At 54.3% G+C, this 25,776-nt stretch overlaps 2 protein-coding genes across 2 annotated transcripts in view; both read right to left on the bottom strand.

The window, feature by feature from the left end:
* Nucleotides 1-8,687, bottom strand: part of LOC138734063 (class I histocompatibility antigen, F10 alpha chain-like) — a 30,272-nt gene extending 21,585 nt beyond the window's left edge. Inside the window, exon 1 of the mRNA XM_069881624.1 lies at nt 8,682-8,687. The gene's annotated coding sequence lies outside the window, so the exon portion shown is untranslated. The remainder of the gene's footprint in view (nt 1-8,681) is intronic.
* The window catches only part of LOC138734076 (class I histocompatibility antigen, F10 alpha chain-like), a 46,457-nt gene extending 21,024 nt beyond the window's left edge, over nt 1-25,433 (bottom strand). Inside the window, exons 1-4 of the mRNA XM_069881632.1 lie at nt 25,365-25,433; nt 19,548-19,659; nt 18,804-19,079; nt 18,346-18,735 (exon numbers count right to left, since the gene is read on the bottom strand). Coding sequence (XP_069737733.1) covers nt 18,371-18,735; nt 18,804-19,079; nt 19,548-19,659; nt 25,365-25,433 — 822 coding nt within the window. The 3' untranslated portion in view covers nt 18,346-18,370. The remainder of the gene's footprint in view (nt 1-18,345; nt 18,736-18,803; nt 19,080-19,547; nt 19,660-25,364) is intronic.
* Nucleotides 25,434-25,776: the final 343 nt, after the last annotated feature.

The following is a 25,776-nucleotide window of genomic DNA, read 5'->3' as shown; positions in this document are numbered from 1 at the left end:
GAGAAGAGGAGTGCAGAGAGCAGTTTGAAGGTCAAAGAGAGCCTCTTCCAGCTCCTCACGGTCCAGCTTTATTGGAATATCTTTTTAATGAGGAGATGCTAAATATATACAAATATGTAATTGCCGCACCTTGGTGACTCCATCACCACTGATGCTTCAGAGCAGGCATGGAGGGAAGGTCCCAGGCTGGACTCAGCAGCAGGAGAGAGCGGGACTTAGGAACAGGATTCAGGAGTGCACAGATCTGGGATCACGGCATGTTGTGTAACAGACTGGCTGGGCCAGTCAAATCAGTCAAAATCAGACTTTGGGCCTTAAAAATCAGGCTCTTAAAATGTCTGTTTAGACACAAATAAATGACAGTTTGGACCCTCAAAATGTACCTGTGGGCTCTAAAAATTCTATGGGTCCTAAAAAGCCGGTTGGAACCCTGGAACTGAGGATTTCATCCCCAAAGGTGAGACTTTGGGAACTATAGGGATGGGTGCGATGCTACGAATAACTCTTGTGACCCTGCAAGGGAGGAGAACCTCTTGGTTCCTCTGTGGCCCCAAGAAAAGAAGCTCCTGTCCTAACTGCAGGGCTTTGGGTGCTCCAGTGGAGGTTTCAAGGTGTAAAAGAGAGGTTAGGATCCTTTACATTAGAGGCTGGAGCGTGGAGCTTTAAATGGAGGGTTTGGGTCCTACAAATGGTGCTTTGAATCTGAAACTGAGTCCTTGGGCCCTGATTTCAAGTTTTGTGCTCTAAAATGATGAAGTGTTCGCAAACAAGAAGGCTTTGCACCCTAAAAATAGGACTTGAGAAGCTAAAAAAGATGATTTGAGCCCTTACAATTGTAGACTGGATTCTAATATGAGGCTTTGTTCCCTGAAAAGAGGCTTTGGGGGCTAAAATCGAGCTTTTGAATCATTTTAGAGGCTTTTGTCTCTAAAACTGAGGCTGTGGACATAGAAATTCAGACTTTGTTCCTTAAAAATGATGCTCTCAGCCTTAAAATGAGTCCTTGAAGCTAAAAAGGGGGCCTTGGAGCTCACAAAGGAGGCCCTGTACCCGATAGCAAGGCTTTTGGCCCCAAAAGGGATGTGTCCCCCAGCCCCACACTGTTGCCCGGCTTGGGGGGAGCTGCAGATTCTGAGGGGCAGAGCCAGGGGCTGGGACAGGGGTTCTGCACCAAAAAGATGGGGTTCTGGACACAAAACGGGGCTGGGGGTGCTGGCAGGAGGTGCTGGAGTCACACAGGACTCTGGCCCCTCAGTCACACGAGCACAGAACCATTAAGGCTGAAAAGCCTCTGAGCTCCCCCAGCCCCAGCCCAGCCCCGTGCACGGAACATCCCGAGGCGTCAAATCCACTGGGTTTGAATCCCCAGGGGTGGAGAATCCCCCGCTGCCCTGGAGCCTCGGCCGGGGCTGCACTGCACTCACACAAAAGCATTTTCCCTCCTGTCGAACCCAGAAGGATCCCACTCGTCTGGACAAGAAGGTGGAGGTTCCCAGGGGCCATAGGAGCCGTGGCCGACAGATAGCTGTGTCCATGGAGCCATCCAATGCCAAAACACTTTCTTTTAATCGTGGCCTCGGTGCCTTGTTGATGTCTAAACTCTCTGTGGATGCTGACATGGACTGAGCAGCCTGGTCTGGCCTCAGAGAACAGCTGACCTCGGGCCGGCTGAGGATTGCCCTGAGATTGATCCAGACACCAGGACATCTGCTTGTCCTCACTCGCAGGAGACCTCCAACCAAAACCAAACCCTTTAAAAAGGGATTTTCCAAAGAAATATTGATCTTCTCATGGAATTTCCTCAGACTGGACAAGAGAAGTCTCCAGGAAGACCCTATAGCATTCGTCCCATCTATGACATCGGTCACCAAGAAGGCTCGGGAGGGACTTTTTACAAGGGAATGGAGGGATAGGATGAAGGGGAATAGATTTAAAGTGGAAGGGGAATAGATTTAAAGTGGAAGGGGAAACATTTTGACATTGCTGAATCAGAATCACAGCAGTTATTCCATGGAATTCCAAATACAGGCCTGTAGGGTTATGGGAGATGCCAAGGCTCTCACTCAGCTTCCTGCAGTTATAGAAGAATTGGGTCATAGATGGGCAGGGTCATAAAAGGTTGAGTCATAGAAGAGAAACAGAAATCTTGGGTATGAGAAGGGTCAGCTGAGAGAAGAGTTGAGTCATAGAGGAGTAACTGAGGAGTGCAGTCATAGAAGGTTTATAGAAGTTTTGAACCGTAGAATTTTCATAGCACAACTGGATCATAGATGATTGAGTTCATAAAAGGGTCACAGAATATTCAGGCCATAGAAGAGCTGAGTCATAGAAGTGTGAGTTTATTTGGGTCTTAGAAGGATTTATACACAGAAGGGTGATAGAAGAGTTGGTTCATAGAAGAGATGGGTCATAGAAGAGTCATAGAAGAGTCAGGGAATGGAAGAATCTCTTCACAGAGAGTTCATGGAAGGGTCAGGTCATGGAAAGTTGCATCGTAGAGCAGTCAGACAAGAGTCAGGTCATGGAATGAAGTGTTGTGTCATAGAAGGCTTGAGTCATGGAAGGGCCTGGTCATGTAAGAGATGAGTCACAGAAGAGTTGAGTTATAGATGAGTCAGGTCATAGAAGAATAAGAGAAGATTTCAGTCATAGAAGGCTCATAAAAGGGTCGGATGATGGAAGACTCAGATCACAGAATTTTCAGGTAATAGCAGTATTGAGTAATAGAAGCATGAGAGTTTATTTGGATAATAGAAGGGTTTGGTCATTGAAGGGACATTAAAGTGTCAGGTCATAGAAGGGTCTGGTCATAAAATGGTTGGGTCACAGATTATTCAATTCAGAGAGGAGTCAGGTCATAGAAGGATCATAGAAGAACTGGGTCATGGATGGCTTGATTTGTAGAAGGCTCAGACTCTAGAGGAGTCGGATCATAGAGAAGTCACAGAAGAATGGGGTGGTAGAAGAGTTGGTTCATAGAAGAGATGGGTCATAGAAGGCTCATAGAAGAGCAGTGTTGTACAAGGGTGTGTCATTGAAGTGTCGGGTCATAGAAGCACTAGGTCATAGATTGGTGATAGAACTCTTGGGTCATAGAAGTCATAAAATCACAGGTGGCGGCTCATTTAAGAATCAGGTCATAGAAGGGTCAGTTAATAGTAGGTTTGGTTCATAGAACAGTTGGGTAATCAAAGGGTTGGGTTTTAGAAGAGTCGGGTCATGGATGATTTGTGTCACAGAAGAATCATAGAAGACTTAGGTCATAGAAGAATCAGAGGATAGTCAAGTCATAGGACATAGAAGGCTCATGTCACAGAAGGGTCTGATCATGTAAGATCAGGTCAAAGAAGAGTCAGGTTATAGATGAGTCGTATCATGGAGGAGTAATAGCATAGTTCAGTCATAAAAGGCTCATAGAGGTGCCGGGTCACAGAAGTCTCAGGCTATAGAAAATTTGGGTCATAAGAAGGGTCATAAAAGATTTGGGTCATGGAAGAGTTGAGTCATAGAAGCATGAGAATTTAGTCAGGGAAAGGAAGGAACAGGTCATAGAAAGGCGTTAGAAGAGTCAGATCATAGAAGTGTTGGGTCATAGAAGAGTTCAGTGAACAATTATTCAGATCGTAGAGGAGTTGGGTCATAGAAGGATGGTGAGACACAATCTGCCCAAGGGAAATCCAGTCCACTTCTCTTTCAGATACCCAGAAATGGAATCCAAGGAGACAACGTCTGGGCAAAGCCTTTAAATCCCCTGCCCATCCATTGGCCATTTCTGAAAAGGACACGTAATGTGGGGGTGATGGCAGTGGTCAGGGAGTTCCCCCATCTCTGTGACCTTCTGAAAATGATGGAGAGTGGCCTGATGTGACACGGTCCTCCTCACTCAGCTCCCTGGGATGCTGCCCCTCCTGTCCCACAGACTGGGAGGGACTGGGTTTGCTGAAGTGATCCCTGACTTGATCCCCAGTCACCACTGGTTGATCTCCCCCAGAGTCCTGCCCTGAGTCACAGGGGCCTGGGAGACCTTGATGGGGAAGACAGAGGCAAAGAGGACACAGGGAATCTCAGATCTGTCTACACCTGCTCTTCCTAAATTCAGCACTGCCCACACAGTGCCCTGTACTCTTCCTGAAAAAGCAAACACTCATCATGGGGCACTTGAATGGCCTTTCAAGTTGAGATGGAGTTTTGGTCTGGACCTTTGCTCAGCTCGGGGGATGCTGTTGTTGAAGCCCATCTTTCCTGAGCTCTGTGACCTTATCAGAGCTCTGCCTCCCACAGGAACGGCTCCAGCTCCTCCTGCCTGTGTCCCTGGCTGAGGCCATTGCTGCCTATTGAGGCTGAAGCCCTGCAGCTGTGGCACCAGGCAAGCTCATCCCTGCCATCAGGAAACCTGGGACCAAGTTTCTAAGACCCCATGTGTGCAAAGGCTTTGCTCAGAGGAGAGCCATGTCTGGGAGAGAAGGGAACTGAGTGTCTTTCCAGCCCCAGGTCTGAAGACCCAGGATGAAATGTCTAAATTCACTCAGTGGAACAGATCCCCCCAGGTTGGAGAAATGAGATCATTCCCTGTTACCTTCCTGCTGTCCTATCTAGTGATGGGACAAAATTATTGATTCTCATACCCAGGTATTTTTCAAACAGGAGCAGTGACACTGCAAGAAAGAAGTTTCTCTTCCCAGCTGAGGGAGGGAACATCAGGGATGGCTTCAGCCTGTTTCAGCATGTTCCATTGGAGCCCCAGGGACACCTCGAGGGAGCCCAGAGGGGACAGAGAAAGCGCTGCCTTGGGCTGCTCCTCTGCTGCTGAGCTGGGCTGGGCTCCTGGGACAGTGTGAGCTGAGAACGAGAGGGCAGTTCTGAAAAGAGCCAGCGCTTTCCAGGAGCAGCCCCTCTGCCAAGCCCAGCAGGGCTGAGGGCACTGCCTGCAGGCAGCAAGAAGGGATAACTGAGAGAGAAGCAATCAGGAGTGGGAGAAGAGCTGAGTGTTCGCTTGGGGAGAAATCATCACAGTCACAAATACAGTAAGTGTCTGGGTGCAGGGCAGGGCAGTCACAGTTCCTGGGAAGATCTCCTAAAGCTCGCATGGGCCACAGATTTTGGAATCCATGAGGACGACTCTCAGTTTCTCTAGTGCACAGGAGAGGGACAGTGCTCCGGAGCCAGGGTTCTGCACTGCACCAGCAAAGCACTGGGTGTGACGGCTGCCTTCTCCCAGGGGTGGCTGCAGGGCTGTGAGGGTGAGGGTGCAGCCAGGGGTGCCCTGGGCTCTCCTTCAGCTGCCTGCCAGGAAGCTCCCTGAGCTCCTGTGTGGAGAAGGAGCGACCCCCAGCAGGTCAGGGCAGGGTCCTCCTGCTGTCCAGAGGGTGCTGTGTGTGTGTCAGGGCTGCTCACAGCTCCAGGTCACCCCCACGACACTTGCAGAGGGTCTTTTTGTAGAACGACATTAGGACAGCTTCTACCTGGAAGCGATGGAGTCTGTGCTTCAAGGTTTCCACTCCTGGTGCTGGGAGGGCAGTGGGGATGGGAATTTACTTCTTGGTTCTTGAAAGGCACTGGTACTCCAGTTCCTGTTAGGATTTGTGTGAGCTGCTCCTCAGCCCCTGCACTCCCAGAGCTGCCCCTGGGCAGGGCCCCACTGCCAGGAGGGTCTGCAGGGCAGGGCAGAGCACACAGTGGGTGGGGTGGGCTCTGAGCACAGACAGGGAGGAGATCCACGGACACAGAAAGAGCTCCCAGGAGGAACAAGTTCCAGGCAGCAGAGACGTTGGAAGGGAAGGGAAGGGGGTCTCAGGCACCTCCCTGCCATCCCCTGAATGCAGACACCTACCATGGAGCAAACCCACACTCTCCTCTCCCACCTCTTCTCAGCATGGCAGCACTGCTTGATCTCCCAGAGCTTTTCTCTTTTTGCTTCCCCACTCTCCTCCTCACCCCTTGCCTTGCTGTCAGGCCTGAGGGCTCTGAGCTTGGTCACAGCCGTGCTGCGTGGCAGTGCTGTGCCCGCAGGCAGGGACAGGCAGTGGGCACTGGTGGGACAGAGCTGCCTCCACAACAGCCTTTCCATCCATGCCTCCTTGCCCTACAACAGCTTCCAGCTCCTCCTTCTTATGCCCCAGGCTGCGTGCCTTGGTGTAAATGCCCTTCAGCTGGGCTGGGGAACCCTCAGCCCTCACAGAGGGAAGAGAGTTTATTCCCAATGGCCTGGTCACTGCAGTAGCTAACGCCAGAGTGCCCGTATCTCCATTAGCACCCCCAGGTGCAATCGCCCCCACTTGCTGTGAGGGGATGTACTGGTGCTGCTCTCCAGCACACCCTCTCCCAGTTACCAGTGCCCCACGTCCAGGCTCGCTCCTGTCTAGCCTGGGCTCATCCCCCTCCCCCTTCACATCTAGTTTAAATCTCAGTTGATGAGCTTAGCTAGGTTTTTAGCAAGGGCTTTAGCCCCCTAGGAGACACGCGTGTCCCGTCCCAGTGAGAAAGCCTGGGGGTGCGTGGGCCACCCCATGAGCAAAGAACCCCAAGCCCCTCTCCTCCCCCCTGGCTCGGAGTGAGGCGTTAATCAGTTGCTACTTCTTGACTTCTTGCTCCTCTGTATTTAGCCTTGGAAAGGAGCAAAATACTATTTGAGCCCAGAGCCTGTGGGGACAGTGAAGCGTGAGGATCCCCCAGGACCCTAAACCCGCCCCTCAAAACCCCCAACCCGGGACCCCCCTGGGCAGCCCAACCCCCCAGGACCCTAGACCCTCCCCCACACATCCCCCGTGTCCCCTAAACCCTGGACTCCCCCAACCCCACATCCCACAGTCCTGGGGACACCCACCCTCCCAGGATCCCCCCCCGCCCTTGGGACCCCGGCAAGAAGGGCTCTGGGGGGTCCCAGGGTGTGGGGGACACGGGCATTGGGGGGGTGCAGGAGGGGCTGGGAGCTGCCCCGGGGGTTGCAGAGCTGGGGGGGCCGGGGAGGTCCTGGGGCTCCCCACTCCCTTTTCTCCCTTTGGCTTTCGCCTCCCAACCCTCGGCGCCGGGATCTGCCCGGCGACCGGTGACGTCACGCGGCGCCTCGGGCCGCCATTGGCCGGCGGGCGGCGGCTCCGCCAATGGGAGCGGGCGGGGCGGGGCGCGCGGCTCGGCCCGGGCTCGGCGCCGCGAGGAGAGCGGAGCGGGCGATGGCGTCGGGCTGGGCTGCGGCCCCGGGGCTGCTGCTGGCGGTCCTGGGCGGCGTGGCGAGCGGTGCGAGGGGGCCCGGGGGCTCGGGACCCTGGCCTGGGCTCACAGACCCCCTGCACCCCCTTTTCCTTTGGCTTTGGGAACCCCCTATCCCTTGAACCCCCCCGTCCCTGGGCTCCAGGACCCCCTACAGAGCCGCTTTTCTCCCTCCTCCTTCCCAGGGCACTGGGACCTCCCTCCCATTCCTCCATCCCCCCCTGCACCCCCTTTTCTGGGCTCCAGAACCCCTCTCCTTTTATGCTCTTCCTGGCCTCCCTACCACCCCCTGAAATCTGCTTTCCTTGACCCCAGGGACTCCCTGAACCCCCATTTCTGGTCCCCACATGTCCCCCACGCCCTGCACCCGCCCTGTCCTTGACTCCAGGGAGTATTTGTCTGTTTTTAAGGCAAGGTCAGGCCGAGCTGGAGCAAAGCTGCGAATTAGCTACTTTTGGCTGTTGTGAAATTCGTAACAACATTAAAAGTAGACCTTGGAAAGTAACAGAAAGTAATAGAAAACGCCTAAGATTTCTGGGAAGATTTATACATAGACATGGAAGTGGGAAATTTCTTGTGTCCCGGCTTCTGTCTCGCTCGCTGCCCGTGACCGGTGGAGAACAGTGCCGCACGTTCCCAGCCCTGAGCAAGGATGCTCGCTTTCTAAACCTCCAGAAGGCGTCTCAGAGAGTTGGATTTGCCAGAATTTTCGGGATCAACGGGGAGAGAGGAAACGGCCTTGAGCTGCTCCAGGGGAGGTTTGGGTTGGGTCTTGGGGAAAAGCCTCTGTGTGGGTTCGGGACAGGGTTGGGGCTGGGGGAGCCGAGGGGCTTTGCCAGCCTTAAGGATTCTGTGCAACGGCGGGGGAGGGGGGGGAGCGGGAACAAGAGTGACCGCCCTGTGGCCAATGGGGGCCCAGAGCTCAGGGCTGGAGACGCAGTTTGAGGTCCCAAAGCTTCGTTTTTGGGTTAAACCCCTCCTTGACAAGTTCAAAAGTGCATTTTTGGGCTTCAAAGGCTCATTGGAAGGGCCTGGAGCATCATTCTTAGGGCACAAACCCTGATTTTACGTATCCAATGCCTCAGTTTTAGAGATAAAATTCTCTGAAAGGGTTCAAAAGCTCATTTTTAGCTGCCAAAGCCTTCATTTCGGGGAAGAAAGCCTCAGTTTAGGACCAAGTCCACAACTGTGAGGGCTCAAATCATCCGTTTGATCTTCTCAAGTCCCATTTTTAGGGCTCAAGGCCTTCGTGTTTTGTGCCACGGCATCGTTTCTAGGTACAAACCCTTAGGTCGGCATCCACAGCCTCGATTTCAAAGCGCCAGCTGTAGACCCAGACCCTCCATTTGAGGATTCAAACTCTCATGGTAAGGATCCAACCTGCTCTTTTACAGCTCAAAGCCTCCACTTCAGCACCCAAAGCCCTGCGCTCGGGACTAGAGCTTCATTTCCTGGGGCCACGGAGGAACCAAGTGGCTCCTCTCCCTTGCAGGGTCCAAAAACTCATTAGTAGCGCCTCACCCATCTCTTTCAGTGCCCAAAGCCTCCTGTTTGGGGCTGAAATTCTCATTTCTAGGGTTCCAACCCATCTTTACAAACCCACATCCATTTTTAAGAGCCCACAGTTATATTCTGAGAGAGTAAAAACTCGCTTTTTGTGTCTAAACACTCTTTTGTCTCTAAAAACACATATGATGGCTCGGAGCATCAATTCTAAGGCCCAAAGTCTGATTCTGGATAACCAAAGCATCAGCTTTAGGGGCCAAAGCCTTATTTGTAGGTTCCAAAATCTCAGTTTTACCTTCCAAAGCCTCCTTTTCAGGGAACAAACCTTCATTTTTAGAATTGTGAGGGCCCCCATCCTCATTTTGAGCCTCTCAAGTACTGCTTTTAGGATGTAAAGCCTTTGTGTTTGGTACCACAGCATCTTTTTAGGGCACAACCCCCAGTTTCAGGGTTCAAAGCCTCGATTTCATTTTGAAAGTCCCATCTTTGAGGCCCAAAGCCCTCATTCTGAGGGTCTAAACTCTCATTTAAAGGATCCAACCCCCTCTTTTCCGCTCAAAGGCTCCACTTGCCAGATGTCCCCAGACTTGTGCTTTCAGCCTTCAAACCCAACCTGTGCAGGCAGCCTCTCTGCTGAAAATTCGCCCCCCATAGCCACATAAGAGAGGCTCTTTCCCACACGTCACCGAGTTCCTAACACATTTTATTGAAGATCTCCAGGTGTCTGGCAGACGCCTGCCCAGCTGGTGGGATCCTGATTGTAAATGTTCCCTTGACTTTCTGTTGTAGAAGAAACAGAAGTCACAGGGCTTCATCTTGAGGTTGCTGGTCTGAGGAGGGGCTGCAGGGGCCGTTTAGTTTCGAGCTGTGTCACAAGTCACCTGGCCACTTTGCAGCTGGGCTTCTTAAACATCGGAGATGAGTCTGTGGAGAGAAAAGGCTGCTGAGGCCTCCGCTGCAGGTGGGCACAGGGACTCTCCTCCACGGCACGGAGCTGGCACAGCTTCCAAGCGCGGGCTGGGAGCTGCCGGCACAGCGTGGCCGAGGGGGACACCAGCACCTGGTGGCACCACCGAGCATGGGGATTGCCTGGGGAGCAACAGATGCTGGTGTGTGTCCCTCTTCTCAGGGCAATCTCAGCCCCTGCTCTTTCCCACCCCAACCTGGCTTTCTCCACGCCTGTTGCTCCTGGGGCTGCTCCTGTCCAGGCAGGGTCAGCTTGAGCCAACCCTGGCTCCAGTCAGAGCGCTCCCAAGAGGAAGGCACGGGAGTTCAGACAGCAGTTAAAGCACCGGACAGCAGCAGAAGAGTGTTCTGTCCAGCCCCTCACTCGCCGCTGCCCAGCAGCCTGAGCAGCGATGCCTCGTGGCTGGGAGCAGCCCTGGGAAGGCAGCAGTGGGGGGAATCAGGGACTCACTTTACTCTCTTCCTCCTCAGCCAGATGATGAAGCAGCACAATAAAAACGCAAGTACCACGCATCCCAGAAATCCTGCTATGACTGACATAAAGTAGATTTCCCCATCTTTGAATGTGTGAACACCTTCATCATTCTGGGACTCGTGAACACTTGGGGCCGTCTTGCTCTCTGCACCTGGAGGAACAATTCAGAATGTCAGTCTGTCCTGTGGCCCTCTGGAGAGCTCTCAGCACGTGTGGCATGGCCAGAATGTTCTCTGTTTCCCTCCAGCCCTGGTGCCTGCAGGCTCATTCCCAGCTGGGACAGGTTGTCACACTGAACAAAAATCAGGTGGCAAGAGAGCTCGTGGGGAATGTGGCTGCCTGGCCACTTGCTCCTTTGAGGGACACGGACAAAGCATGTGGACAAAACATAGAAAACTGCAGCAGTGAGGGCCACCCCCAGCTCTTCCTGCCCTCGGGCCAGCTCCCTCCCCCCTGATGGGTGACAGTGGGTGACCACGGGACAGCAATTACCTTCTCCATTGGCAGAGATGGTCACTGAGCCACCTTGCGAAAGCTCATCCTCTGGCACAGCTTCTTCGTCCACCTCTAGGGAGAGGAAGCAGGACAGTTGGATCAGATGGAACCGTTCCCATCAGGGTGATGGCCCTTCAGGACACGATCCTTCCCAAAGACACTGACAAGGTCTAGGAACAACATCTGGGCTTTGGGGGCTGCTCCAAGCAGCCGCCACACCTGCCCTGCTGGGAGACCAGGACACGGCAGGCGATCTGCTGCCCTGAGCTGCACGAGGTGGGTTTGTGGCGACCGCGTGGTGATGTCACAGCCCTTCCTTCAAAGGGGAGGGGAAGCAGCTGCAGCCAGGCCAGCAGGGAAACAGACCCTGGGAGAAGGCTCCTATGCAAAGCCTTCAGGCGCTTCCCTCTGCCCACCAGTACGGTCACAGCCGTGCCATCCCAGCTGTGGGTGAGCACATGGGAGATTGAACACAACCAAAAAGCTCTTCTCCACGTCTGTGCATCGGCCACGGAAGGAGCGACTCGCACTGCACATGGAAAGAAGCTGACAAGGGGAAGGCTCCTTCCTCCCGCTGACTCACCTGAGGAATCGCTCTCAGGCTCCAGGGACGGATTGGACCAAGGAGTCTGGAAGTCGTCACTTGTCAGAGGATCTGAAGGAAAATTGCAAGGAATGAGCTCTCGGCACAGTGTCCACCTGTGTTCTTGCAGGGAAAGGGACCTTGGGAACTTACCTCCAGCCTGCGCCACTGGCTCCACACCAACTTCCAGTTGAGCAGTTGGAAAACGATTGCCACTATCCTGACCTAGAAGTGAGCACAGAGGAGAAACATTTCCTTCAGGAATGAGGCTCTGCTCCTGCCCTGGGGAACTGCAGGTGCTGGAAGGGGGTCAGGGAACCAAGTGAGAGCCCAACATCGGTGGCAATTGCCAAAGCTTCCATGAGGACCTCTTGGCTGGCTCCTTGCAGTTCTCTAAAAACTCTTCCTGGCCACGTGCAGCACCCCTTGAGGAGGGGAGGGACCAACATGGGGCCCCTCGGGGCTGTCTCACAGGAGAGATCTTGCACACAGAGGAAACCCTCTTGGAACACTGGAGGAAAAAGCCATCGTCCCTGCTTCCTGGGAAGAAGAAATTCTGTCCCAGGAAGGCTGCACCGGTGCCACCTGTTTACTTGCTCCTGTCCCCCAAAGATGCACACCTGACCAGCAAATGGACTGGAGGCAGAAAAAAATGGTCCTCACTAATTAACGGGCATTGGAGGTTATTTGCCTCAAAGTAAAGAATGACGAGTGCCTGGAGAACAGAGAAATGAGCTGAGGCCATCATCGACAGCATTGTAGAATCCTTTAGGTTGGAACAGACCCAGTTTTCAGGACTTGTCCGCCCTTATGGTCCCCCGTGAGACTGCTCAGGACCAGGATTCTCGTGGGAAAAATCATCTGCCCCTGTGTGGTGTCTTCCCCAGGGTGGGACAGCACCACCAAGGGTCAGGGAAAGGCAAAGCTTCAGCAGGGCTCTGGCACAGAGGGTGCAGGGGACGGTGCGGGGCCCAGCCAGTCAGTGCATCCCTTTGGAGCCCGGCTCCCAGCGGGGATCCCCCTCTGTTGTGCCTGGGGCACTCCCGGCAGGCTCAGGGAGGCAGCTTTGGCAGGAGGTGCATTCCTTTAAGGGTCACGTTTCCCATCCTCTGCTGAGCACGGATCCAATGGCCTCATTCCCAAAACAGCAAAGTTCTGGAATCCCTGTGAGCGGTGGGTGCTGAGCACCTCCCGGCACCCACCAAGCGCTAAGAGTGAGCGTTGCTGGGGGTCACTGACGGCAACGACTCCGCACCCCAGAGATGATGGTTGTCTCCAGAGAGCTGCCCCTGGCTTCTTTGGGCACAGCCGCTCCACGCTAAGAGTTTCGCTGAGACACCACGTGCAGAGGCAGAACCAGGGGAAGAGCCTGTGAACCCACAGGGTTGCTGAGAGATGGCGCAGGGTGACCGAGGGACAATTACCTGGCACGTCTGTTGGTTGGGTCGCTTCCGTGTTCTCATGAGAGCCTGGCGCTGCCTGGCTGCCTCCTTCCCAAAGCTCCTCCTTCTCTGCAGGCTTACTCTCCATCTCTTCAGAAAGAAAGAGGGTCAGTTTAATTAAAGTAACCATATCTCAGCAGGAACTCAGTCTCCCCAGGAGGCAAAGGACATCACTAATGTGTAGAAACAGCCTGGGCATTTAGGGCTGCGCCTCATCACCAGTCCAAGCCATGTGCCTGTCATTCATGGAGGAAAACTCTAACCCTTGACACTTCCCAGTGTCCTCAGAGAGAGCAAAACCTGAGCTGCTGAGAGACCTGGACATGGCATGGGATCTTCTTGTCACGCTTAGAACATTTTTGGTAAACCACAAGATTCCGGTAAACACCTTCCCTCCGAGGGGACAGGGAGATGATGCAGCCGGTTCAGCTGGGAAAGAGCCGTTTGGAGAAGCACGTCCCATCCTACCACCTCCATCACGCGGGAAGGGTCACAGACACACACTGAACCCCGAGCTCTGGTCACCACGTCCTGGGCTCTTTCACCAGAGGCAGCGAAGAGCCCACAGAGCCCCAAAGCCAGAGGGAAACCACAGCCAAGTTGTCTAAAACACAGCTGGAAGCAGAGAGCTGAACCACCAAGAATGAGTCCACAGCCTTTCACAGTCGCTGCCTTCAAGCCAGCCGCGCAGCCTCAAGCTGGGTGTCCAGCTTCCATCTTCCCCTGTCCCCGAGGTGTCACCCAGAGCCCTCAGACATGGAGCAGCACAACGGGGCTGGACGAGGCTGCAAAGCCGGGGCTGCTCTCATCCTGGCCCGTGCACGCCTGCCGCCCCAGCAAAGTCTGCCAGTCTCAGGGACTCCAAGCTGCCGCTCTCCTCTGCCACAAGCAACAGCGAGGGCTGAGCACCCACAGCTCCTGCCGGCTGGAGACCAGCGTCTGCCCAGAACGGCTCCTGGCCAGGATCGACGCAGCTGGGGCAGCGCTGGGGCTCAGCTGGGACCACAACTGCAGCAGAGACCCTGGACCATCCCTGCGGCTCAGCAGCTCCTGTGGGTGTGACAGCGCGTGTCGAGCAGCGAGGCTCTGGTTGATCCCTTCCGGCTGGCGTAGGCTCTGGCTTCTCCCTACAAGTCTCTAAACCCTCCGCTTCCCAAGCCCTCTGGTTACGAGGGCTGCATACCCACCGCGTTTTGCTTCATCCAACTTTGCTAGAATGTCCACCAGCATTTTGAAGAGCTGCTGGGGAGATAGCTTCGTGTTGTCCTTGTGCTTCTCTCCATGAAGAACTGAACAGAAAGGATCTAGTTAAATTTCTCATTATTAAAATCTTGACAATGAGTGCTCAGTCACCCAGAGTGACAGCCACCCCTGGGACGCCTCAGTGGAAGGACGAGATGTCATGCAGAGGGACCTGGACAGGCTGGGGAAGTGGGGCTCTGGGAACCTCATGAGGTTCAACAAGGCCAATTACAAGGTCCTACGCCTGGGTCAGGGCAATCCATGGTTTCAATACAGGATGGGGGATGATGTGATGGAGAGCAGCCCTGCAAAGGAGGACTTGGGGCTGCTGGGGGATGAGAAGCTCAACAAGAGCTGGCAATGTGCGCTCACAGCCCAGAAAGCCAACTCTGTCCTGGGCTGCATTAAAAGAAGCGTGGCCAGCAAGTCAAGGAAAGGGATTCTGCTCCTCTCTTCCTCACTTGTGAGACCTCATCTAGAGCACTATGTCCAGTTCTGGAATCCTCAACATGCGAAGGAGTTGGAGCTGTTGGAACGGGTCCAGAGGAGGCTCCAAGGATGATCAGAGGGCTGGAGCACCTCCTGCAGGAGGACAGGCTGAGAGAGCTGGGGTTGTTAAGCCTGGAGAAGAGAAGGCTCCGAGGAGACCTCATAGTGACCTTCCAGTACTTGAAGGGGCTACAAGAAAGCTGGGGAGGGACTGTTGACAAAGGTTTGTGGTGATGGGATGAGATGGAATGGGTATAAACTGGAGAGGAGCAGATTGATACTAGAGATGAGGAAGAATTTCTTCCCCATGCGAGTGGTGAAGCACTGGCGCAGGTTGCCCAGGAAAGTTGTGGCTGCCCCATCCCTGGAGGTGTTGAAGGCCAGGTTGGATGGGGCCTTGGGAAGCCTTATTGGAACTGGAGGATATTTACGGTCCCTCTCAACTCAAACTATTCTCTGATTCTCTGCTTCTCTGATGCCAGGCAGGCTCCAGCACAGGATCCAGCTGAGAAGCTGGAGCAGGAGCCACATCTGCACCCAAACATCCATGAGAAGTTTCCATCACACACAGTGATCACCCCATCAAAAGTGAACAGCAGAACACGGGGGGATCATGGAACGGGGTGGCACACGTGATGCAGGTCTGTGTTCTCACACACACAGGAGAGGCAGCTCTCCCGTGGGGGCTTTGAGCTGGTGGCTTCCAAAGGGGGTCAAAAGCCATGACGTACCCGTGTGATGTCCCTGCACGTCATCCTTGGGACTCAGCCGGGACGCTGGGGATTTGTTGCCTCCAGCCACATCTGTAAACAAAGAGAAGAAAGCATCTCCCATGAAATATTCCAATCTACTTCTTCCAATTGGAATGGTGGTGAATGCAGTTCAAAAGCGGGATTGCTCCATATCTCTCGTCTCTCCCTTCCGCTCGGGACCATCATGCTGTCCCTGCGTGCCTGCACCGTGCTGATCCAACACCAACCAGGCATGGAGCTTCCTGGAGAAATGACTCCCTGGAGCTCCCGGCAGCTCTAAGCTCAGCCCCCCCCAGCTCTGCAGGCGGCACGGGGAGCAGCGCAGGGAGGGAGAGGCCAGCAAAGATCTTCCCAGGGCAGAGCAGCCGGGGCACAGCCCCGACCCAACTCTCTTCTACACATCAGAGCTCTGGGCAGGAAAATAGGAAGGAAAATCTCCTATGAGCCCCCAGGGCCACTCACTCCAGTGACGAGCTGCGGGGTCACCCTGAGGCTCCTGGACAAGATGCGGCTGAGAAGCCAGGTGGCCTTTGCTTAGGGTCACAGCTGGAACCCAGCCCGTTGCCATGAGATTTTGGGACCCACTTCTTTCCAGGGACCTGCAGTGGAGCTGCCGCGGCTCCCCCAGCCCAGCCTGGCCCCGCCGCTCCCCCAGCCCTGCCCCATCCTGACCCCAGCCCCGCTGCCACCCCGAGGAGCGCTGGGCACAGCCACACGCTTCCCCAGGCTGGGTGCCGGCCCTTCCCACTCACCTGATCCCCGTGCTCGCCACGGAGCAGCCTGAACGCCCTGGGCTTCCAGAACTATCAAAGCAAGGAATATAACAAGGCTGATGGGGACCACAGTCCCCTGTGCGTGCACCATGCTGCTGCTGCTGCTGCTACTGCTGCCGCTGCTGCCAGCACTGCTGAGCAGAGCCCGTGGCACAGCACAGCACCTCCCGGCGTGGGCAGCGGCGTCTGTGACCTCATAGTCCAGACCCCAGCCACCCCCGCCTCTCGCCAAGCACCGGACCCCGGCACCTCCTGAGCTCAGGGACTACTCCTTTTCCTCCATATCTGGTGACAGATGTGTTGCTCTTCGTCTTTAATTTTTGTTATTATATAAAAGAATTGTGCTGCACGCCCAGGTTGGACGTCCTGCAATGTTTGGATACATCAAAAGAAGCGGGCTTTTGTGTATTCCTCATGGTAATCTCAAGGGAGAACGTCACAGGGCCACCACAGCGTAGCTGTAACTGGTGAAGAGGCTTCTGTAACAGATTATTCTTCATCGAAGATAGTCTGAATTTATTAATGCCAAAGAAATTCGCTAAAACTGCCACTTTCATCTGTGGTTTGGTTGCTCATAGAGCTGAGAAGAAATCCCTGCTTGGTGTGTTCTCCAGGTCAGAATTTAACTTATTCACACAATCACGAAACCACAGAATCACTTGGTTAGAAAACACCCCCATTGCTCATTGACCTCATTGCTCTCTCCAACTCCCTGAGAGGAGGTTGTGGAGAGGAGGGAGCTGGGCTCTTCTCCCAAGGGACAGGGGACAGGACGAGAGGGAACGGCCTCAAGCTCCACCAGGGGAGGTTCAGGCTGGACATCAGAAAAAACTCTTCACACAAAACGGTCATTGGGCACCGGCAGAGGCTGCCCAGGGAGGGGGTTGAGTCACCTTCCCTGGAGGGGTTTAAGGGACGGGTGGACGAGGTGCTGAGGGACATGGGTTAGTCATTGATGGGAATGGTTGGACTCGATGATGCAGTGCATCTTTTCCAACCTGCTGATTCAATGATTCTATGATTTTGGGGCTGGGGGTGTGGGGGTGTTGAGGGATTGAGAGGGTCTGGGGTTTTGTTGGGGGGGTCCTTGGTGAAGCTGGGGGGGTCTTTGGGGGATTTTGAGGGTCCTGGGTGTGTTTGGGGGGTCATGGGGGTTTAGGGCATCTTGTGGATTGTTTATGGGGTCTTGAGGGGGTTTAGGTGGCCTGCGGGTGTGGGGGGGTTGGAAGTGTTCTGTGGGGTAATGAGAGGGTCCTGGTTGGTTTGGGGGGATTGAGCGGGATGAAGAGTTTTGGGGATCCTGGAGGGCTTTGGGGGGGGGCGGGGAGAATTAGGGTGCCTTGAGGGGCATTGGAAGGGGTCTTAGGGAGATTGTGAGGGAGCTGGAGAAAATCTGGGGGGGTCCAGGGGGGCTTTGGAGGGGTATTAGGGGGATTGAGAGGGAGTCACCTTCCCTAGAGATGATCATGATTCTATGATTCTATAACAATCAAGATCAACTTTATTTAGAGAATGCAAACCTTATGTAGTGCCTCTGTATCCAGCAGCAGCTATTCCAGTGAATCTCCACCCGTGAGAATCCCGCAGTGCAGGGACAGAGTGCAACACCCTCTTTTCCACACACGTGCCCCTTACCTGCATGTTTTCCGCCTAGCGTTTTCCTTTCCTATGAACCCACGAGTCTTAATAAAGACTCCAAAGTCTCAACAAGCTACAAGCATGAGAACATCGACCGTTTGCTCTGTGCTTGCTGCTAATATCGCAGCTTCACCACGGCATTGGCCACTCGCCCCGGCACAGACACAATCCTGGAATCTTTAAGCCCACGGGGCTTAATTAGAGAAAGAGGCAAACAGGGATTTCACGCAGCGCCGGGAGCCGTCACGGTGCAATCTCTCTCTGCCAGCAGCTCCAACCCTTCCCCAGCTCCTCTGACTGCGACAAGGGTCGGGGACACACTCAGGCTGTGCTCCCTACAGGGACAGAGGAAGAGACGGTGTCACCCAGGGCCACCTCGGTGTCCCCAGCTCCCGTTGGGCCTCCCCGGCCCTACGCCGTACTGACCCTGAGCTGCCAATCCCCGTGTGGGCGCCTGCAGGGAGAGAAACAGCCGTGAGCTGCCAGCCCGGCGCTCTGTGCCACCAGCCGGCCCGGCAGCCACCGGGAGAACAGGGTGACACCGGATTCCACCTCTTCCACTTGGAAAAGGGGCAGCAAAGCAAGGATGGGGGATCGGAAACACCGGCAGTGGCCACAAGCTGGAGCCTCGAGGCCACCCCGAGCCCGCTGTGCCGCCGGTGCTCACTTGATGCCTTGGTGTAGCGCTCCTTCTGCTTCCCTGTGGAGAGAAAGAGGCATCAGCATCGCCAGCACGTCGCTGCCAGGCCTCCCTCCCACACCGGCCACAGCGCTTTACCTGACTTGAGCTTCCAGAAGGCAATTCAAACGATGATGACGATGACAAGCAGGATGGCGGCAACCACGGCCCCGACGATGAGGAGGATGTTGTTGGCCTCTCTCTCTGAAGACTCATCCCACACATAGAGGCCGGGCTGGGCCAGGCTGGTGTGTTCCACGCGGCACCGGTACTTGTCCTTCTCCTCCAGGTGGATGACGATGGAGGCCGCGGTGTAGAAGGTGCCGTCGCTGTTGGGCACGATGCCGCTCCACGTGGTGTCCTGGTCCCTCGGATCGTTGTCCTTCAGCCAGTTGACGGAGATGCCCCGTGGGTAGAAGCCGTAAACGCGGCAGCGCAAGGTCAGGAACTCCCCGGCCTTCTTCCCCGACACTCGGACCGTGGGCGGCTCTGGGGAAGGGCTTGGGGTCAGCGTCGGCACACGCACCTGCGCCGGCCGCTCGCCGTCTCGCCCTCACCTTTCCTCTCCAGCACCCTCTGCCCATAGCTCAGATAATCCTTCAACGCTGGGATGCAGATGTTCTCCACATAGTTCTTAAGCTGCCCAGCAACCATCCCATCCTTCTCCCACTTTATCTTGGTGACAACTGCCCCGGTGTCCGCCGCGATGAACTTCATGCTGTCCATGTCCCAGGAGATGAAGTCCTTCCCATCGTAGGCGAGCTGGTAATACCCCTTGGTGCTGTTGTTCTCCAAGAGGTCACAGCCAGACATGTATTGAAACATGTGAACTCCTAAAACACGATGTGGGGTGAGGGGCTGCTGCAGCCCCGGGCCTTCAGGGGGGCACGGACCCCTGGTGTTGAACCCCAGAGCTTGGGGGCATCGGGCACCAGCACGAGAGCTGCTCCCAGTCCTGCTCGGGGCCCACAGCGCTTGGCGTGTCCCGTAAGTCCATGATGCAGCCCCCCTTGCACCCAGCCCCATGGCACCCTGGGGGCCCAAATGCCACGGGGGGCACAAGGACATGGGATGGGGGGACCAGAAGCCCCCCCAGATCTGGCACAGGGGATCCCATGCATTGTGGGGCTGGGATGGGGCAGCCAGGACCCCTCAGCCTGGGGGTCAAGGGGGCTGGGAGCCCTTGGGTGACGACAGCAGGTGGACAAGGGTCGGCACCAGTGTGGCAGCACCGTGGGGCAGGAGCTTGTGGGGCAGGTGGGAACTCGCCCAGCCCCACGCAGCCCCCAGCCCGCACTCACCCCCACTCTGGTTGTAGCGTTCCTGTGCAACGTACAGGTTTGCACGGTGAACCTCCTGGTCTTGCCGGTTGATCTCAGACTGGGTGTCCCAGTGCTGCTGACCCAGGTTGGCCTTGGGGGTTTTGGGGGGCGGGTTTAGGGTCCCGGGGGATCCTCACGCTTCACTGTCCCCACAGGCTATGGGCTCAAATAGTATTTTGCTCCTTTCCAAGGCTAAATACAGAGGAGCAAGAAGTCAAGAAGCAGCAATTGATTTACGCCTGGCTCCGAGCTCTCTTCCCTCTGTGAGGGCTGAGGGTTCCCCAGCCCAGCTGAAGGGCATTTACACCAAGGCACGCAGCCTGGGGCGTAAGAAGGAGGAGCTGGAAGCTGTTGTAGGGCAAGGAGGCATGGATGGAAAGGCTGTTGTGGAGGCAGCTCTGTCCCACCAGTGCCCACTGCCTGTCCCTGCCTGCGGGCACAGCACTGCCACGCAGCACGGCTGTGACCAAGCTCAGAGCCCTCAGGCCTGACAGCAAGACAAGGGGTGAGGAGGAGAGTGGGGAAGCAAAAAGAGAACAGCTCTGGGAGATCAAGCAGTGCTGCCATGCTGAGAAGAGGTGGGAGAGGAGAGTGTGGGTTTGCTCCATGGTAGGTGTCTGCATTCAGGGGATGGCAGGGAGGTGCCCAAGACCCCCTTCCCTTCCAACGTCTCTGCTGCCTGGAACTTGCTCCTCCTGGGAGCTCTTTCTGTGTCCGTGGATCTCCTCCCTGTCTGTGCTCACAGAGCCCACCCCACCCACTGTGTGCGCCGCCCTGCCCTGCAGACCCTCCTGGCAGTGGGGCCCTGCCCAGGGGCACCTCTGGGAGTACAGGGGCTGAGGGGCAGCTCACACAAATCCTAACAGGAACTGGAGTACCAGTGCCTTTCAAGAACCAAGAAGTAAATTCCCATCCCCACTGCCCTCCCAGCACCAGGAGTGAAAACCTTGAAGCACAGACTCCATCGCTTCCAGGTAGAAGCTGTCCTAATGTCGTTCTACAAAAAGACCCTCTGCAAGTGCCGTGGGGGTGACCTGGAGCTGTGAGCAGCCCTGACACACACACAGCACCCTCTGGACAGCAGGAGGACCCTGCCCTGCCCTGCCGGGGGTCGCTCCTTCCCCCCACAGGAGCTCAGGGAGCTTCCTGGCAGGCAGCTGAAGGAGAGCCCAGGGCACCCCTGGCTGCACCCTCACCCTCACAGCCCTGCAGCCACCCCTGGGAGAAGGCAGCCGTCACACCCAGTGCTTTGCTGGTGCAGTGCAGAACCCTGGCTCCGGAGCACTGTCCCTCTCCTGTGCACTAGAGAAACTGAGAGTCGTCCTCATGGATTCCAAAATCTGTGGCCCATGCGAGCTTTAGGAGATCTTCCCAGGAACTGTGACTGCCCTGCCCTGCACCCAGACACTTACTGTATTTGTGACTGTGATGATTTCTCCCCGAGCGAACACTCAGCTCTTCTCCCACTCCTGATTGCTTCTCTCTCAGTTATCCCTTCTTGCTGCCTGCAGGCAGTGCCCTCAGCCCTGCTGGGCTTGGCAGAGGGGCTGCTCCTGGACAGCGCTGGCTCTTTTCAGAACTGCCCTCTCGTTCTCAGCTCACACTGTCCCAGGAGCCCAGCCCAGCTCAGCAGCAGAGGAGCAGCCCAAGGCAGCGCTTTCTCTGTCCCCTCTGGGCTCCCTCGAGGTGTCCCTGGGGCTCCAATGGAACATGCTGAGAAACAGGCTGAAGCCATCCCTGATGTTCCCTCCCTCAGCTGAGAAGAGAAACTTCTTTCTTGCAGTGTCACTGCTCCTGTTTGAAAAATACCTGGGTATGAGAATCAATAATTTTGTCCCATCATTAGATAGGACAGCAGGAAGGTAACAGGGAATGATCTCATTTCTCCAACCTGGGAGGATCTGTTCCACTGAGTGAATTTAGACATTTCATCCTGGGTCTTAAGACCTGGGGCTGGAAAGACACTCAGTTCCCTTCTCTCCCAGACATGGCTCTCCTCTGAGCAAAGCCTTTGCACACATGGGGTCTTAGAAACTTGGTCCCAGGTTTCCTGATGGCAGGGATGAGCTTGCCTGGTGCCACAGCTGCAGGGCTTCAGCCTCAATAGGCAGCAATGGCCTCAGCCAGGGACACAGGCAGGAGGAGCTGGAGCCGTTCCTGTGGGAGGCAGAGCTCTGATAAGGTCACAGAGCTCAGGAAAGATGGGCTTCAACAACAGCATCCCCCGAGCTGAGCAAAGGTCCAGACCAAAACTCCATCTCAACTTGAAAGGCCATTCAAGTGCCCCATGATGAGTGTTTGCTTTTTCAGGAAGAGTACAGGGCACTGTGTGGGCAGTGCTGAATTTAGGAAGAGCAGGTGTAGACAGATCTGAGATTCCCTGTGTCCTCTTTGCCTCTGTCTTCCCCATCAAGGTCTCCCAGGCCCCTGTGACTCAGGGCAGGACTCTGGGGGAGATCAACCAGTGGTGACTGGGGATCAAGTCAGGGATCACTTCAGCAAACCCAGTCCCTCCCAGTCTGTGGGACAGGAGGGGCAGCATCCCAGGGAGCTGAGTGAGGAGGACCGTGTCTTATCAGGCCACTCTCCATCATTTTCAGAAGGTCACAGAGATGGGGGGAACTCCCTGACCACTGCCATCACCCCCACATTACGTGTCCTTTTCAGAAATGGCCAATGGATGAGCAGGGGATCTAAAGGCTTTGCCCAGACGTTGTCTCCTTGGATTCCATTTCTTGGTATCTGAAAGAGAAGTGGGCTGGATTTCCCTTGGGCAGATTGTGTCTCACCATCCTTCTATGACCCAACTCCTCTACGATCTGAATAATTGTTCACTGAACTCTTCTATGACCCAACACTTCTACGATCTGGCTCCTCTAAGACCTTTCTATGACCTGTTCCTTCCTTTTCCTGACTAAATTCTCATGCTTCTATGACTCAACTCTTCCATGATCCAAATCTTTTATGACCCTTCTTATGCCCCAAATCATTTATGACCCTTCTTATGACCCAAATCTTTTATAGCCTGAGACTTCTGTGACCCGACACCTGTATGAGCCTTTTATGACTGAACTACGCTATTACTCCTCCATGATAAGACTCATCTATAACCTGACTCTTTCTTTGACCTGATCTTACATGATCAGATCCTTCTGTGACATGAGCCTTCTATGTCCTATGACTTGACTATCCTCTGACTCTTCTATGACCTAAGTCTTCTATGATTCTTCTGTGACACAAATCATCTATGACCCGACTCTTCTAAAACCCGACCCTTTGATGACCCAACTGTTCTATGAACCAAACCTACTATTAACTGACCCTTCTATGACCTGACTCTTAAATGAGCTGCCACCTGTGATTTTATGACTTCTATGACCCAACAGTTCTATCACCAATCTATGACCTAGTGCTTCTATGACCCGACACTTCAATGACACACCCTTGTACAACACTGCTCTTCTATGAGCCTTCTATGACCCATCTCTTCTATGAACCAACTCTTCTACAACCCCATTCTTCTGTGACTTCTCTATGATCCGACTCCTCTAGAGTCTGAGCCTTCTACAAATCAAGCCATCCATGACCCAGTTCTTCTATGATCCTTCTATGACCTGACTCCTCTCTGAATTGAATCGGTTGGACTCGATGATCCGGTGGGTCTCTTCCAACCTGGTTATTCTGTGATTCTGTGAATAATCTATGACCCAACCATTTTATGACCAGACCCTTCTATGACCTGACCCTTTAATGTCCCTTCAGTGACCAAACCCTTCTATTATCTGAATAAACTCTCATGCTTCTATTACTCGATACTGCTACTACCTGAAAATTCTGTGATCTGAGTCTTCCATCATCCGACCCTTTTATGGACCTTCTATGACTGAAATCTTCTGTTCTTCCTCTATGACCTGACTCATCTGTAACTCAACTCTTCTGTGACCCATCTCTTACATGACCAGGCCCTTCCATGACTCAAGCCTTCTATGACACAACACTTCATTCCATGACCTGACTCTTGTCTGACTGCTCTACGATGCAACTTTCCATGACCTGACCCTTCCATGAACTCTCTGTGAAGAGATTCTTCCATTCCCTTACTCTTCTATGACTCTTCTATGACCCAACCCTTCTCTGAACCAACCATTTTGGGACACTTCTGTGTATAAATCCTTCTAAAACCCAATTAAACTCACACTTCTATGACTCAGCTCTTCTATGGCCTGAATATTCTGTGACCCTTTTATGAACTCAATCATCTATGATCCAGTTGTGCTATGAAAATTCTACGGTTCAAAACTTCTATAAACCTTCTATGACTGCACTCCTCAGTTACTCCTCTATGACTCAACTCTTCTCTCAGCTGACCCTTCTCATACCCAAGATTTCTGTTTCTCTTCTATGACTCAACCTTTTATGACTCTGCCCATCTATGACCCAATTCTTCTATAACTACAGGAAGCTGAGTGAGAGCCTTGGCGTCTCCCATAACGCTACAGGCCTGTATTTGGAATTCCATGGAATAACTGCTGTGATTCTGATTCAGCAATGTCAAAATGTTTCCCCTTCCACTTTAAATCTATTCCCCTTCATCCTATCCCTCCATTCCCTTGTAAAAAGTCCCTCCCCAGCCTTCTTGGTGACCCACGTCATAGATGGGATGAACGCTATAGGGTCTTCCTGGAGACTTCTCTTGTCCAGTCTGAGGAAATTCCATGAGAAGATCAATATTTCTTTGGAAAATCCCTTTTTAAAGGGCTTGGTATTGGTTGGAGGTCTCCTGTGAGTGAGGACAAGCAGATGTCCTGGTGTCTGGATCAATCTCAGGGCAATCCTCAGCCGGCCCGAGGTCAGCTGTTCTCTGAGGCCAGACCAGGCTGCTCAGTCCATGTCAGCATCCACAGAGATGGGCTTTGGAGGCCTCAAGAGCATGACCAGTGGGTCCTGGGCTTAGAGATGTGGAGACTGCAGATGCTATGGGAGCTCTCTGAGAGTGATTGAAGGGCAGTTCTGAGGGTGGTGGAACTTTCCTTCCTAGTGGAAAAAGGTATGTGAAAGAAATAGTGCCACAAAGTGTAGCTGGGGAGCTCCAAGCTGGACACGAGGGGAAAGAAATATCAGTGCAAGGGCAGTGCTGTGCTGCCACATGTCACCCAGAAGGAGTCTGGATCAGCCCAGGGCTTTGTGTCTCAAGGAAGAGCCAGGGAGGACAGAGAGATAACAGCAAAGGAAGGTGACAGCAAGGTGAGGCAGCTGGGGAGATGGCTGCAGCCTGCAGGGCAAGAGGCACGGGTGATGCAACACTGTGGGACAGTCGGTGGTGGAGACAACAGACGCATGTGGGAAAGATGAAAGCTCCCTAACAGAGTAGCCTTTTCTTAGCTTTGGTGGTGGTTGTGTCTGAGACGGATTCCTAGGAGGAGATGACAAATTCTTCCAGCCCTGGGGCCTCATTGCCACCTTGTCCATACTTCGGAGCCTGGGAGGTGTCGTACCATTGTCCTGCCCTGAGCTTTGCCCATCTCCACATCCCTCTGTCCCAGGATGAACCTTGAGGAATGGGTGAGAGACAAGATCTCCCTTCCTGGGGGCTGGGGGTCAGGACTGTCCATTTGGTTAACGAGGTCAGGGCTTGGCCCTTTGGATTAATGAAAGAAATCCAGGCTGACTCAGCATCAGAGACAGCGTTACCTTGCTTTTCTCAGCCTCTCATCACTGCCTCCAGTTTTCTCTTCTACCTGGGCCCTGGAGATGCTTTCTCAGCAGTGCCCTCAGTGGGACCCATTAACAAGAAACTTTGGAGTCTGAATCTGACTTTGACACCTTGAGAGGTTTGTTCCACTTCCTCTCAGGGCTGAGGTTCATGGACTCGGCATCAAACTCACCAGAGGGGTCATTAAAATGCCCTGGCTTTCTCCTCTGCTGCTGAGTGGCACTCGGCTCCTGGGATGGAGCGAGCTCCTGGAAACCTGGCAGCACTACAAAGAGTGAGCTCTGGCCAGGAGCAGCTCCTCTGCAAAGACAGCAGGAAGAAGGGAGCTCCCAGGGTTTCTCAGAGAGATAAGCAAGACAGAGGGAGTTTAAAGGTGGTCAGGAGGATGACTGGGAGCTGACTGGAGGAGTCCTGGACGCGGTAAGTGTGGGCGCAGGGCAATGCAGGTGTAGATCCTGGCAGCATCTCCTAAAGCTGGCACATGCCCCGCTCATG

This window comes from Phaenicophaeus curvirostris, unplaced genomic scaffold (assembly GCF_032191515.1).
Source record: "Phaenicophaeus curvirostris isolate KB17595 unplaced genomic scaffold, BPBGC_Pcur_1.0 scaffold_55, whole genome shotgun sequence".
Taxonomy (NCBI): Eukaryota; Metazoa; Chordata; class Aves; order Cuculiformes; family Cuculidae; genus Phaenicophaeus; species Phaenicophaeus curvirostris.
This window is presented reverse-complemented; position numbering and strand designations above follow the sequence as displayed.